The 14,517-nt window shown below is 40.0% G+C and overlaps 1 protein-coding gene across 4 annotated transcripts in view; it reads right to left on the bottom strand.

Annotated features, from left to right (window-relative positions):
- PHF20L1 (PHD finger protein 20 like 1) overlaps window positions 1-14,517 on the bottom strand; it is a 60,256-nt gene that overhangs the window by 36,514 nt on the left and 9,225 nt on the right. For 2 of the 4 annotated variants that reach the window (XM_079984216.1, XM_079984213.1), the window contains exons 3-6: window positions 11,969-12,140; window positions 11,684-11,768; window positions 10,516-10,604; window positions 6,842-6,904 (exon numbers count right to left, since the gene is read on the bottom strand). In XM_079984216.1, coding sequence (XP_079840342.1) covers window positions 6,842-6,904; window positions 10,516-10,604; window positions 11,684-11,768; window positions 11,969-12,140 — 409 coding nt within the window. The remainder of the gene's footprint in view (window positions 1-6,841; window positions 6,905-10,515; window positions 10,605-11,683; window positions 11,769-11,968; window positions 12,141-14,517) is intronic. The other 2 variants (XM_079984215.1, XM_079984214.1) reach the window with 1 other exon arrangement.

The following is a 14,517-nucleotide window of genomic DNA, read 5'->3' as shown; positions in this document are numbered from 1 at the left end:
GGCATGTGTTTATTGTTAGCAATTAATTTAGGAAGAAGAAAATGTTCTGTGGAAAAATAAATTTAGAATTTAAATTTTATTTCCCCCCCCCCCACTGAAACATCCCTGTCTTGCAGGCAAAACAACACCTCTTATGATTCTATCGTCTCAACTATCTCCACAATTTGCTAAGGTTAGTGCTCAAAAAAGGGAAACATACTTTGATAATTTAGCTAGGTTTTCCGTTAAAGCAAGATTACTGCATCCCACTGCAACATCAAGGCTTAATTTCTCCCCAGGCTTTTGAGCTGTTCTTTGAAAGAAAACATCTAGAGCAGTTAGTGATAAACTAGCATCTCCTCTGTTCCTTGACCTACTGTTTTGCAAGCACCACAGAGATCTGAGAATCTTTAAAGGTGGAACCAAGGGCTTGATAAACATAGAATGTAGCCTGAACATGGATGTACCCATAGTACATGTAATCTAAACGCTCAAACACACCTTGCATGAAGAAAGAAAAGTTTTATGGGTGGGATTATTTCACACGGAGTTCAATCTCTCGACAAACTGGCTGCATGTTATTTTTCCAACACCACATCAAGAGAGAGCTTTATTTTACAACAGCCACCTTCACAAGATCAGCTTTGCAAAGAAAGTTTCAGATGCACAGTAAAGCAGACAGTAGTCTGCTTTGCACATAATGTTAATCCATAGTTTACTTAAATATCTGAACCTAGCTCCAGCAAATCATGAAGTCATGGTTTTTTGTTGGCTCACAAACCATGGCTTGTTTTTAGCTATGGTTTGGCACTACTTAACAGTGTTGCTTAACCACTGTTTGATTACCACACCTCAAGATGCTTGCCAAGCTACTAAGCTACTTTCCCAAGCTCTGAAGAAATAAGCTGTGGCTTGTATGCTTATCTGACAGAGCACCCAAGGTTTGCTGAAGAAACCACAGGGAAAACAAACCACAGCCAGTGATTCCATGCCTTCCAGACACTTATTCCCCAAACTAAAGCTGTGTCACATGAGAGCTATTTTACAGAACGGCAGCATATGTATTTTGGTGCCATCTGAGTGACACTGAAGGCAGAGACTACATTACCATTTATGTTTATGGTATTAAAGTCTATTAATTAAATATCTCTGAATAAAAGCAGCCAGGCTGAATCAGACTTGACAGTCCACTTCTAATCGACTACCCTGTTTCCTATATCTGCCTGTCATATGTCTCACAAGCAGGGCATGAAAGTGACAGCACGTCCCTGCTGTTGCCCTCCAGCAATTGATATTGAGTGGCAAACTGCCTCTAAGCAGAGACCATAGCATTCAAATCTGCTTTATTAGTGTTCTTTCATTTCTTTTCTATTCAGTGTTTTGCTACACAGTCATCCTGAGACACAATTTTCCGAATGGGGAGCATGATACTGGAACAATGAGAAGAGGGGTAGGTTAGTAATGGAAAGGAAGACAGAAAACAAGCAACTTGATGGGAAAACAGAAGTTTTCCTGGCAGGTGGGATGTGTGTATTACTTAGAACTACAGCATTTTAAGACCTGTATGAGAGACCTGCTCCTAGACTCCTTATCAATTTTTGTTCATTCTCCATTATTTGTCTCAATAATTCCTTTTTGTTCTTTTCCCTATTTTTATTTTTCAGGGCATTTTGTTGAATGAAAAAGCCCCTCATCACAGCTTTGCTGGCATCCCAGACCGTACTCATTTTTGTTCCCTTATTACAGTTATTTACAAAATACTCCAACAGGTTCTTTTGAGCATTTTCTACTACTTTCTGATCATCTAGAAGATAGTCGTTTATTCTCCATCTAAACGTTCTTTCTTCAAAACCTTTTAGTTCAAATTTTATTGTACTATGGTCCGAAATCACTCTTGGTTGAATTTCAATTTTCGAGATTCTTGGAGTTAATTCATTTGAGACCCACACCTGGTCTATTCTTGACATGGATTGGTTTGGTTCTGAATAAAATGTGAATTGTTTCTCCAGTGGGTGTCTAAGTCTCCAAATGTCAATCAAATTACAATTCTTAGTCATTGAGAAAAAAGTCTTAGGTAATTTCCCATCTTTGCTCACCCCTATTGTTCTCAGTCTGTCCATTTCCACTGACACCACTCCATTCAGGTCTCCCATTATTATAATTTTCTGATCCACAGTCTTTCTTCTAAATTTTTATAAAATTCTGTCTTGTTTCCATTTGGTGCATAGATCCCGACAATTATTATTTTTTCTCCTTGCCACTTAATTTGAACTGCCATAACTCTGCCTTCTTCATCTTTAGAAATTTGTTGAGCTTCAAATTTTTTTCTGATGTACAAAACTACTCCTCTTTTTTTACTCCTATCCAAAGATATAAATTCAGTTCCCAGTCTTTTATTTTTTTTATGTCTTCTTGCCACGTGAGTTTCTTGTAGACAAATGATATCCAAATTTTTCTTTTTTAAATGTTGTTTGACTTTGTTTCGTTTTTTTTATCGTTAATCCCATTAATATTCCAAGTCCATAACTTTAGCTCCATTTTCGCCATTTTGAATTCTTTATTACAAATTTTATAATTCGTCTACCTCTTCTTCTTCTTCTTCCTCTTCTTCTTCCCTCTTTCTTTCTTCCTCTAATTCATCCGGGTCCACTCTTCCTGCCGCCTCCATTCCTGGCTCCACTTCTCTTGTTTCTTCCTCTCCAATTTTCCTTAGCTCCAAATAAAAATATAATACTGAAGACAGACAGCTAAGCTGTTCTTTTCTCAGTTCATTCCGCGGACTCACAGAAAAAAACACACAAAAAAAGCAAAAACAACTTGGGTAGATAGCCTCATTCCAACATAGTCCCTTTTTCTTTCCTTTTATATTTAAACGTTCGAGTTTAATTAAATTAAATGCAGAGGTATCCAATCATATAAGAAAATTTTTTACTGTTCAATATTGTCTTTCCATCCCTTTATTATATTTTTTGTCACTGGATGACTTCCTTCAACTTAAAATGGAGAAACAAAAGTTCTATTTCGTTGCGCAGTTTTTTTTCAAAACCGAAAGTACCAAGAAGTGACTTTCTTTCTTTCTAACTTCGCTCAGACCGTTCATTGTATCAAAGACCTTTTAAAGTCACAAAGTAGTTACCCTCTGCTCCCTCTTTTAGTTATCCTCTTTTTCTGCAACTTTTTGTTACTTTTGCAACAATTTATTTCTCTTTTGACAAGTTCTCTAAGAGTGAGAAGTTCAAACCGCTTGCCGTTTTACCAACCTCCACTCCACGCTCCGCTCGTAGTCTTGCGCACCTCTCAGACTGCAGTCAAAACTGACCTCTTTTTTATCTCCTTTTTTTTTCAAAGCCTTTCTTTCATACTCCAGTTGTAATCCAATTTAGGCTTTGATTGATTGCTTTTGAGAATCGGTCACTCGCCCTGCAAGCCTGGGGCTGCGTTCTCGAGAGTGAGACAATGGCTTCCCGGTGCCTGCTTTCTCCGCCCGCCGCTCTCTTCACTCCTATTACGGAGTTACCTGGTGGCCGGGCAATCTGCAAACGGCTCCGCTGGGATCCTGACCCTCTGGTTTCCCTCCAGAGGGGTTTGGGGGGGCTATCGTGCCCTGTAGCACCCCCTTTTACCCTCAAGAACCTGGACTTTCTCTTACTGAGAAAATCTCGCTTGCGATGGGTCCGTCGCTCGACTTGCTCCTAGACTCCTATTTGGGAGCTACACACACTCAGCATATCTCTACCATTCTTCTTAAAAATCTGCTAATATATCCTCTCCCTGCAAATGTTTGGCTTTATCACATCTCCACTGTCTTTAAATTTAAAAAAATGTACATTTAAATGCAAGACCGGGGAAAAGGAAACAACTGTTAAGACACTCTAATAGCAAGTTTAATCAGGAAATAGATTATACTATCTTTAGAGTTGGTGGCTGATAAAAGCCATCTAATAACCATTTCCCTACCTGGCCAGCCGCAATAAGGTTTCATGGTGAATTTGCATACAAGAAATCACTGTAATTAACCCTCAGATAAGAGTTATCACACTGTTTGAAGTTGCCACGTTTCCTGTGGGATTATGTCAAAATCAATCCAGAGCATGATAGTAAAAAGGTAAAGGTAAAGGTACCCCTGCCCATACGGGCCAGTCTTGCCAGACTCTGGGGTTGTGCGCCCATCTAGTACCTGCATGTTAAATCTGCATGCAAACATCAGGATGCTATGGAATCAAAACCTTATCTCACCTGTTCACAGCGTTATTTCAAAAACCCACATATGTCACTAAGGCAGGGAACCTACAGCCAATCCTAGCTCCATGACACATATATCTATACAGCAACACATTTGTCACATTCACACTTTACATATTTAGGCATTCATCTAAGTGTAATTGGAAAGCTGCCTATAACCGTCCACTGGCACAGGCTACTCAACTACTATTTTGGCTTCTTATATTCATAAATTATCTCAAAGTCTAAGGTTATTTAGAGTATAGGCAAGCTATGACATGGCTTTTCAGGACAAACGTGAACTGAATTTTCAAAATGATAACTAAGATTTGTTTATGGGAGATCTGGTTTCACTTTGATTTTGTGAACTGAACTAAAAAATGTCCAACATTAAGTTTCCATGCTGGATAAATCAATAGTTTTTCAAACTGCCAAAGTATCTGAACTGAAATTCGTTTTTTGAAGAGGCGGGGGGGAGGGAATAAAGCATACCTAATGTAGTTTACAATTTATATTTAAAAAACTTGGCTTGCAACAATTTGCAACTTAGCTTGCCAATTATTTCTACTGGAAAACTTGTAAATATTTTTAAGACATGGCAAATCAATACAAACACTTCTTTACACTGTTTAAATTGTAAAGGCACTAAAGAGCTGTGCAATTACATTATATATGCATGCATTATTCCCAATGACAGCCACCTGAAAAACATTACTTATACCTTTGGGGCTGCCAATTTTTACTGGTGTTCTATCCCCTGAGTTGAATCCAGGCTAATTTATTTAGCTTCTGCTGAAATCAACGGAACAAGCCAATTAATGACTAACTTGACCAACTGATTTCAATGCGACCTGCAATCAGTAACTCAGTTTGGATACGACCCATTCATTGTTATGAATGGATAAGGTTGCAGCAAGACCACTGCTGGATCAGGTCAAAGGCCCAACTAGTACAGCAACCAGTTCTCATTGTGGCCAGCCTCTGGGAAGCTTGCAAGCAGGACCGCTGCACACTTGTGATTCCTAGAAACAGGTATTCAGAGGCAGTATAGGAAACATGGTTGGCATGGCTAGTAGACATTGCTAGCCTTATCTTCCATGTATCTGTCTAATTCCCTTTTAAATTCATCTAAGCTGATAGCTATCATCACATGGGAGGGAATTGCCTTGTTTAACTATGCACTGTGTAGAGAAGAACTCCAGCATAATCCTATGAAACAATGCATTTTCTGAAATGGGTTATTTTCTGTATGAAACCAAAGCAGTGGGAAAGTTTGTGGGACATTTCCACTCCATTATCACTGGCTAGGGAAAAAGGTCATGTCATATATAACACTGCCCAGAATTCCAGCTGCTGGGTGATAGTGATCTTGCACGGGCTTTTCCCACCTATGTATTAAGAATCTGTGCTCCAAAATTAAATGTATTCAGATATGCTCATAATTTAGATGATTTCCCCCCCCCCCAACTGTGAATTTTAAAAGAGCTGCATTATGCAGGGCAAAGAGTTTCCCCTCTAAAAGCTGCAAGGAGCCACAAGCCTCACCTCTGGCACCTGTACCTTTATAATGCAAGCATCTGCAGAAATGTGCTTGCATATTAAAATATTTGCCTTCTGCACACACGCACACACAAAATTATGTATGGCAGAGTAGCCAAAAAGCAGCATGAATTCACAACGCTTCTCTTGAATGCTACAATGAGTTTGTGTGCTGCGTTGGAACGGGAGACCAACCACACAAAGAAAGGAAGGAGATAACTTTTGAGGAGCAAATCTCTGTAGAGAATTATGCAAACTTGCAAGCTTCCTGACAGTTATTTGCAAAGCTTGGATGATCTGACCACCCAAAATTGATCATCTACTTCTCCAACCACCTAGCATCTCTTTCCTACCTCCGCCATCCCAGACATCTCCAGTGACCCAAACAGCTAACCAAGAGCTACATGTAATAATTTTGATTGTTTGCAAAATCTGAAAGCTGCTACCGTTGAGTCAAAGCGCAGGAAACTGTGTAAGCAAGGCACAGAAACCATGAACACTAACCCAGACCCTCAGAGGCTGTACAAAATTCCTTTGTCTTAAGATAAAACTACCACTTTATTTCGTTTTCTTACGTTCCTAACCCACCTTTCTTCCACTATGGAGAACAAGGTGGCATACATGCGGATCCAAGGTCCTCCACCCAGGCACTGACCAGGCCCAAACCAGTTTCACTCCACTGTGGTTGTCTAAGCAAATTTTGCTAGAGGCACATTTCAGAACCACCTTTCAGCTTTACAAGTGAGAAAGCAAAACAGAGAGCAACATTCCACCACCAACAGTTTCATCAGTAACAGATAGCTACCTTATTGTCACCTTTCAGATGCTTGTCCTCTACAAGAAGCTTTTGTTCTCGCTGGAAACATTATGCCTACCTGAAACATCATCCATCCTGGGCACACCTGAACCAACACTGGACTGCTCGCTCTCACCTTCTGAGGATCTACACAGCTCTGCCCCACCTCTCTGACAGCTCTCATTTTCCACCTACTGTCACCTCTTCTGCTGGTCCTGGCACAACCGGGTTTTCATGGCTTCTCCTCAGCTTCCGTTTCCTGTGTGCCAAGAGCCCTCCCTCTCCTTCAAGTCCCTCAAAACTCACTTCATGTGGATCGTTATCCGTCACTAATCTCAGCTCCGGCGCTATCTGCTGCCACTCACGCGCCTAATTATATCGAAGATAAAACACAAACATGGAAACAGAAAGAGACAAGTTATCATAAACGTCACTCCACCAGAAGACTCCCGTGCACACATCTTTCATAATACCTCATATCCCTCCCTCAATAATATCTGCCTCCAAACTCAACAGTTTAAATCTTTTTCTAAATAAAAACACAACCTGCAAAATCTATGCCGTTAATTCACTTTGCCGCGCCCACCAGTGTCATGTTTTGGGGTCAACCAAAGTCAGAAAATCAACAGTACCCCAATGCTAGAAAACTACTGGAAGAATAATATTTTCTTCTGCAAAATTAATACAAGGTATTACAACTTCTACATTAAGTGACACAGGGAGAGAAATTTTAACAACGCATTTTTGTTAATTGGTGGCTTATATATCTATGTGCATATTGTTGTATCACTCATGTAGTTGCTCTCAATCAAATGCAAGTAAATTTCTGAGATTGAAATGAGAGAAAATAGGTGAGGAATCTAAAAGTGAATACTGAAATGCATAAGCATGCAGTTTTAAAGGCTCAGACACTACACCCAACCAAGTTTGCTCCAACCCCCCCCCCCCATTTCTGTTGGATACATACATATTGTTGGACACAAATGTATCTAGCGGTGGTACATTTGCCATTTCATTTCCATATTGCAACTAAATGCTATGAAGATGCAATTTGAAAATAGTAGACAGAAAAGTAGTATTTTTGGCAACATAGCAAAAACAAAATTTTGCTGCGTTTATCTATCTGAAATGCTCCATCACAAAATGATTTGAAAGGAATTATGACCAATGTCTCATGCTGGTTTTCTTTTATACAAGTTCCGCGCTGTTGGACCACATCCTAACCATTTAAAAGTCCTTCAATCATTTTTTTTGCTATGGCTAGTTGCACCCTGCATTATTTTACAATATGGGCTTACTTCATGTTCAAAATTTCCCACAGCTCTATGATGATAACACATTACGCATAAACAACATTTTTATTGGCGGTGGCTCTACCACTGTGCAGATCACAAGTGCATCTAAGATGGAGCACGTTCTTGAGAACAGAAAGCCTTGTTTTGACCACACGTTTTCAAAAACTAAGAGTGGCTATTTTCCTGCGTTACGCATTGGGGGCCCATGCAATTGTACCACACCGGTTTGCCAAGAAAATGGTTCGCAACCTACAACCGAGGAATGCAGCCAACATTACATTGCACAGATGTACGTGAAATACAAGGACCTATTATTTTGACATCCCGTGATGTTCAAGAGATGTTTGAACTATGGAACATTTTCAGAATCCTGCCTCAAAATGGGTGCTGCTCAACTCTGACCTTATCCCCCTGCTCAGTGCTGCTGCCTCTACCACCATTTGCTCTGCTGGTTTGGGTGATCTTCTCCCAGAGCAGCAGCGGCACTTTTGAATGGAAGCCAAGTAAGCTTCAATCTTTTTGTGGGAAAGTGCCGTATTATACTCCTAAAAACGCAAGACCTGACACCGACATCAAGTGCTTCACTGCGGGGAATCTAAGATGAGATCTGTCTGCTGAATAAAGTATGTCAGGGAGAGGGGGTGAGTGACTAGTCGGGGCAACATCTAAACTACTCCCAATATGGAGATGCAGTACAGTTGCTCCTCAAATTTCATCTAAAATGAAATTTGAAGGCTTCTCCACAGACTAAACAGATCAGGAATGCCCTGAGAATCCAAGAGACTTTTGCTAAGTGTTAACAAAGTTTCTCAGAGGCACTCTTCACACTTCTAAAAAGCCATAAAGTTTTGCTTAAGGGGTAACTCAAAGAACTTGTAAGTGGTTCCTTACATATGAGAAAGACTTGGGGGAGACTGCACATCATCATGACTCATTCTATGCTAAGATTTTAAAGTCAAGCCAATCCTGATGAAACGGAAGTCCCTGCATCAGGACTGCTGGCAACCATTTGATAATTCTGTGCTGTTATGCTTAAGAAGGGACCCCATTCTGCAGAGAAAACATAGGTGAGGGGTACAAACCCTCTAGCTTTCTCCTCTTTTTTTTAGCAGGCATTAAAAAACACTGTATCTGAAAGACACCTGGAAATTCCTTCTTTGCCCACTTTAGGTTTGCAGTTTGGCTGCGTGGACATTATTCCATTAATCATGTCAGAGCAAAGAGTCAGTTGTACTCAAAAAATGGGCGATGACAAACGGTGTTTAACTTTCTGCTTGTTACAAAGACATATTTTATTGGAAAGCTCAGGCCAATAGTTTGTTTTAGACAAAGTGAAATTTCTAAAGTATGCTTCAGAAACAAAACGAACCTAGCTTTGCTCATCTTAAAAATGCCTCCAAGAAAATACTAAACAATAATAAAAAATTAAAACCCCAGAATGCAAACTCTGAATCGTTCTCTCTACCTTTCCCAAGGAAGAATGGTCCTTATTTTCCAAGCAATGACTACTTGGATGTTGTGTATCTACTGCTGTAGCTATGCAACTGAGCAGGCAAACTTTTCACTTTCCTGGGGAAATATTCCACAGTGTCTTGAAGGCCCACATTAAAAAACAACAACCCAGTTCATTCTTAGTGCACTGCCTAAGTTCAAAACCTAGATATGAAGATAAAAAGCTGCCTCGTGTCAAGTCATATCATTGATCTATCTGGCACAATTTTTATTTACTCTGATTGGCAGCTGCTCTTACAGGTCTCAAACAGAGGTCTTTCTTTACCTGTACAGTTATGATCTTTTGACTGGGCATGACAGGGAAAGAAAAGGGACTGCTCTATACCAGTGGGCTACAGCTAATCTAAACCTTGTTGTACTTTTGAATGCCTGTGTAGACCCTTCTGGTGCTGGCAGTGGTTGGCAAACTGTAGTTCTACATAGGTAGGCAAAACTTCAATAACCACAACTAGAACATATCCTAGTGTCCACATCTACCATGACAGGCAGCAGAAATCCAAGGACAGCAAAGAAAGAGAAATATATTGTGTGGATACTATATCTGCAGACCAATGTCATGCACACTTCTAAACCAAGCAACAAATCAGATCCCCTTCAGGATTAGTATTCCCTAGCAATCTCCAAGCAAAGGTGGCAGGCTGGAAGGCTTAGCTCCTTCCTTGACTCTTCTAGATAAAGAATTCTAGGTAGAACCATGGCAGAGATTTCCTTCCCATGTGACAGCTATGTGTGAGAACCATCTGCCTGCTGATAATGCCAGGCATAAGCAAGGAGAACCAAATGCCAGAAATTGCCTAGCGAGAAACAACGGCCTTCCACATAAAAACTGGGAACTTTTTTTTAAGGCACACAATGGCAAGAACCCTTCTAATCAAAATGCTAAATTCTAAGGATCGTCTGATGTTAACCACCTTGCAGACTTCAACCAGAGTGATTAATAGTTGGTTAGTGGGATAACATAGTTTCCTCACTTTCCACCTGTGGATGGCAAACTAGTAACTGGGAATACAGAATCTGAAGGGCCTGATCACTCTGGATAGATGAATTAAGAGTGAAGGGGTGTGATTTATATTTTCCACAATTGGATTTATACAGCTTAGAATCTGCTTTGGCAATTAAGCAGAATATGAATAAATAATATGTAGTGATAATCTAACATGGATGTTCACTTACCTGACCTTTGGCATCTTCTGGCATAGATTTTATATGCATTCGTTTAAGACACCGAATCACTCCATCGTAAAACTGTACAGTAAAGGTTCCTAGAAAAAGAATGATGTGGAGATAAGGAAGTAAAATTTAAGCTACATATTAGCACACCACCTCAGAGATGTCACATGGTGCTATACCAAAACTAAAGGTAAAGGACCCCTGGACGGTTAAGTCCAGTCAAAGGCGACTATGGGGTTGCGACACTCATCTCGCTTTCAGGTCAAAGGAGCCGGCATTTGTCCACAGACAGCTTTCCAGGTCGTGTGGCCAAAAGGACTAAACTGCTTCTGGCACAATGGGACACCATGATTGAAGCTAGAGTACATGGAAATGCCATTTACCTTCCCACTGCAGAGGTACCTATTTATCTACTTGCACTGGTATGCCTTTGAACTGCTAGACTGGCAGAAGCTGTGACAGAGCAACAGGAGCTCACCCTGTCATGGCGATTTGAACCCCTGACCTTCCGATCAGCAAGCCCAAGAGGCTCGGTGGTTTAGACCACAGCGCCACCTGCGTCCCTCATATACCAAAACTACAACAGCATTAAACAGGCAAGATCAGCGATGAAATGAAATTTCAGGAAATAAAATTTCAATTGCCAAACCATAGCAGCATTAAACAGGCAAGATCAGCAATGAAATGAAATTTGGGAGAAGGAAGCCGTGGTTTAACTGTCTTTGGGATAAGCAAACCATGGTTTAGCATTATGCATGAACCAGTCCAGTAACAAATCCAGGATTGTGAATTCTTGAATTTTTCAGACATGCAACCCAAATAAGATTTGCAGAGTGCAATCACAAATTACCTGGATTTTACATTCATTCATGTAAAAAGATGAAAGTACATTTCTTTTATTGGGATTCTATTATTAAATTCATTACAAATTTGGGGCCAGCAACTGCTAACAACAGTCACCTTCCATAAAGGGTGGGAAAGATTAACCAAAGATGCACTCCATTTTCAGACAAAGTGTGATTGCTGCATGTATATCTCGGGTGGAAATAATGTCTGCCAATGAATACTGGATGTAGTGACTTCAAGTTAAAACCCAACAAAGCACTTGTGGAAATGGAACAGTAGATCAGATGAACTTTTGGTTCAAGCCAGTAGGCTAAATTATACATACCTTCTTTGTTAATTGCTTCAATCTTTGCAGGATAATATCGACAGTCTGTCCAACGAGCTAGAACCTCTTCTCCAGGTTGAAAATCCTTTTTTAAAAGGTTTAAGAAAATAGTGTGTTAACATGACTGAAAATGTATTCAGTGCTATTATATAGAGAACTTAAATACCTGAACAAACGATATGGAAGATCTACTTATTTCTCTACTTTCCATGAAAGCATATTTATTATTATGACCCAAGACTTCCATATGAAGATATTCTCATAAGGGGAGAGATAAACACTTACAATAAATTCATCATCATCTTTCAGACCCTCTTTCCTCAGCGATGGCCGTTCAAGGGGTCGCAACCGATTGCTGTCCCAATAAATCCATTCATCATAACGATGACTCCAGCGCTCAAAGTGGACAAGCATCTTCCCCTCTTCATAGTCTATCTTCTCAATTCGTGAAGGATACCTTCAAGAAACAAAACAAAAGATGCTGTTTCGGCAGGCTATAACCTCTGTATTTCAACGTACTAAAGACTCACAGGCCTGTTTGGCTGCGTATATAATTTTCCATATGAATGGTTAAGAGAGTTCAGGATGAAACTGCAGTAATTCAAAATAGAAGGCATCATACATCCCGGATCTACACAGCCAGTTGCACCCCCATCATATGCACCAAACACAAATACTACTGACAGCATAAATATTCAGAATATTTTTGTACAACCAGAAAGTTTCTGAAATTACAGGTAGAAACATGCACTAGTTAGCTATTTGGGTTAGCTCTGTAAATGGTCGCAGGACAAATACAGCCTACCCCTATATCTTTTATTTCTCCACCCCAAAGAACTATCCAACTAAATTAAGCATGAACACAGCCAGAGTAGCTGTAACACTGATGATTGGAATAGATAATGTGTACAGCCCATACAAAGGACAATCCTAACCATGTCTACTCAGAAGTCAGTCCTGTTTTATTCAATGGGACTTGCTCTCAGGTAAGTGGGGTTAGGACTACAGCCGTAGTTTCATAAATATGGCCATGGCTTGAATCAGAGATTTACAATACAGTGCTAACAGTGGAAAAATGCTACAATGGTTCAGTGGCGTTATTAAGCCATATAAATGGATCTTTCCTCTCTGCCCTCACTCACTGTAAATGAATACAGTTGTACCTCAGAAGTCAAATGGAATCCATTCCAGAAGTCTGTTCAAATTCCAAAACGTTCAGAAACCAAGGCACGGCTTCCGATTGGCTGCAGGAAGCTCCTGCAGCCAATCGGAAGCCACAATGGACATTCGGGTTCCAAAGAACATTCACAAACCGGAACACTCACTTCCGGGTTTGCGGCATTTGGGAGCCAAAACGTTCGATTTGCAAGGCATTCATCAACCAAGGTACGACTGTACTTCAATTAAGCATAATGATGGCTAGCCATGATGGTTATGTGGTACCTCCACAGACGGAGGCAGTATGCCTCTGTACAGGCACCTGTTGGTGGGAATCACTAACTGGAAGAGTGCAGTTAAACTCAATGTCTGATTAAGGGCTTCTGATAGGTATCTGGCTGGTCACTGTGAGAACAGGATGCTGAACTAAATGGGTCTTAAATATGATCCAACAGGGCTGTTCTTAGGTAGTATCCCATTACATGAGAACAGGAGAAATACAGTTACCAGGTTCAGAACCTGGCCCTAAAACCCATTCCAAACTCTGATTTCAGACCCTGATTTGTCAAAAGCTATTAGCCATAGCTTACCAGTTCAGGCGTAACAGAAAACTAAGCGTAATTTACCCAATTAGGTATACAGTGCACTAAGAAAGGAGGATGGAAGGCGACGTAGGAAAACAAGAGTGCAGGGTAGAAAGTTCATTTACATTTCAGCTTAATACGCTGTATGTATGCACATCAAAAATGGGCCACACCATAGAAAGCTGTTAAAAAAACAAACACGCTTGGCAATAGATGGAAACAAATGTTGCAATAATATTGTGGAAGGTTAACCTTGCTAAACAACCATGCTGTCTAGAAAGCATTAACATTTTAAGTAAAAATATGTGGTTCAATGGTTTTACAGCAGTATTTTTCAATGGAGTGGGTTCAAACTTTTAGCTGCAAATTAGCAGATGAACATGGACGCGTGGACCAGCCCTGTGTATCTTAGGGAATTATGCAAATTCTACTTTTTTGCCTATGCAAGCTTTTAGAATTACACAAAGATGTGCTAATATTTCCATAAAGCATCTCTTAAGATACTACTTTCTGAAAAATGTTAATCACAGGTGCAAAAAACCACAAAAACCCTGAAGCAGAACATCCCTGACAATAAAAAGGTGTTTCTCAATGATGTCTTGACACATACATATATTTGGGTAATTTCCTTCCATATTCATCATGTATGTCAGGTCTAAAGTTCCTAAAGGAAATCTTTTATACTTGCAAAACATCTGATGCACCATAGTACTGACATCAAAGGCAGTGAGTGCAAAACCTTTACTTTTTGTTAGCAAGAATGTCTTACAGATGTGTGTGAAATGTGTCTGCTACTGTTCCACAAGACATTGCCCAAAGTGGTTTACAACATACTGAACATCAGCAGCAATAAACAATACAGACAATGAAATTCAAACTGTGACCAACAATTACAAATATCAATATTTATCAGCAGCAGCAGCCAGAAAAACATGTCATTAATTCAACGCATACTATCAAGAAATCTCAAGCTAAAACAAGAATAAAACAATATAAAAATATGTATCAGATGAAAACTAATCAGGAGACAGAGAAAAACCTATGGAATCAAGCCCATACACACTGACCAGGGAGTAAGCCCCACTGAAGTGT

This window comes from Podarcis cretensis (assembly GCF_951804945.1).
Source record: "Podarcis cretensis genome assembly, chromosome: 7".
Lineage (NCBI taxonomy): Eukaryota > Metazoa > Chordata > Lepidosauria > Squamata > Lacertidae > Podarcis > Podarcis cretensis.
This window is presented reverse-complemented; position numbering and strand designations above follow the sequence as displayed.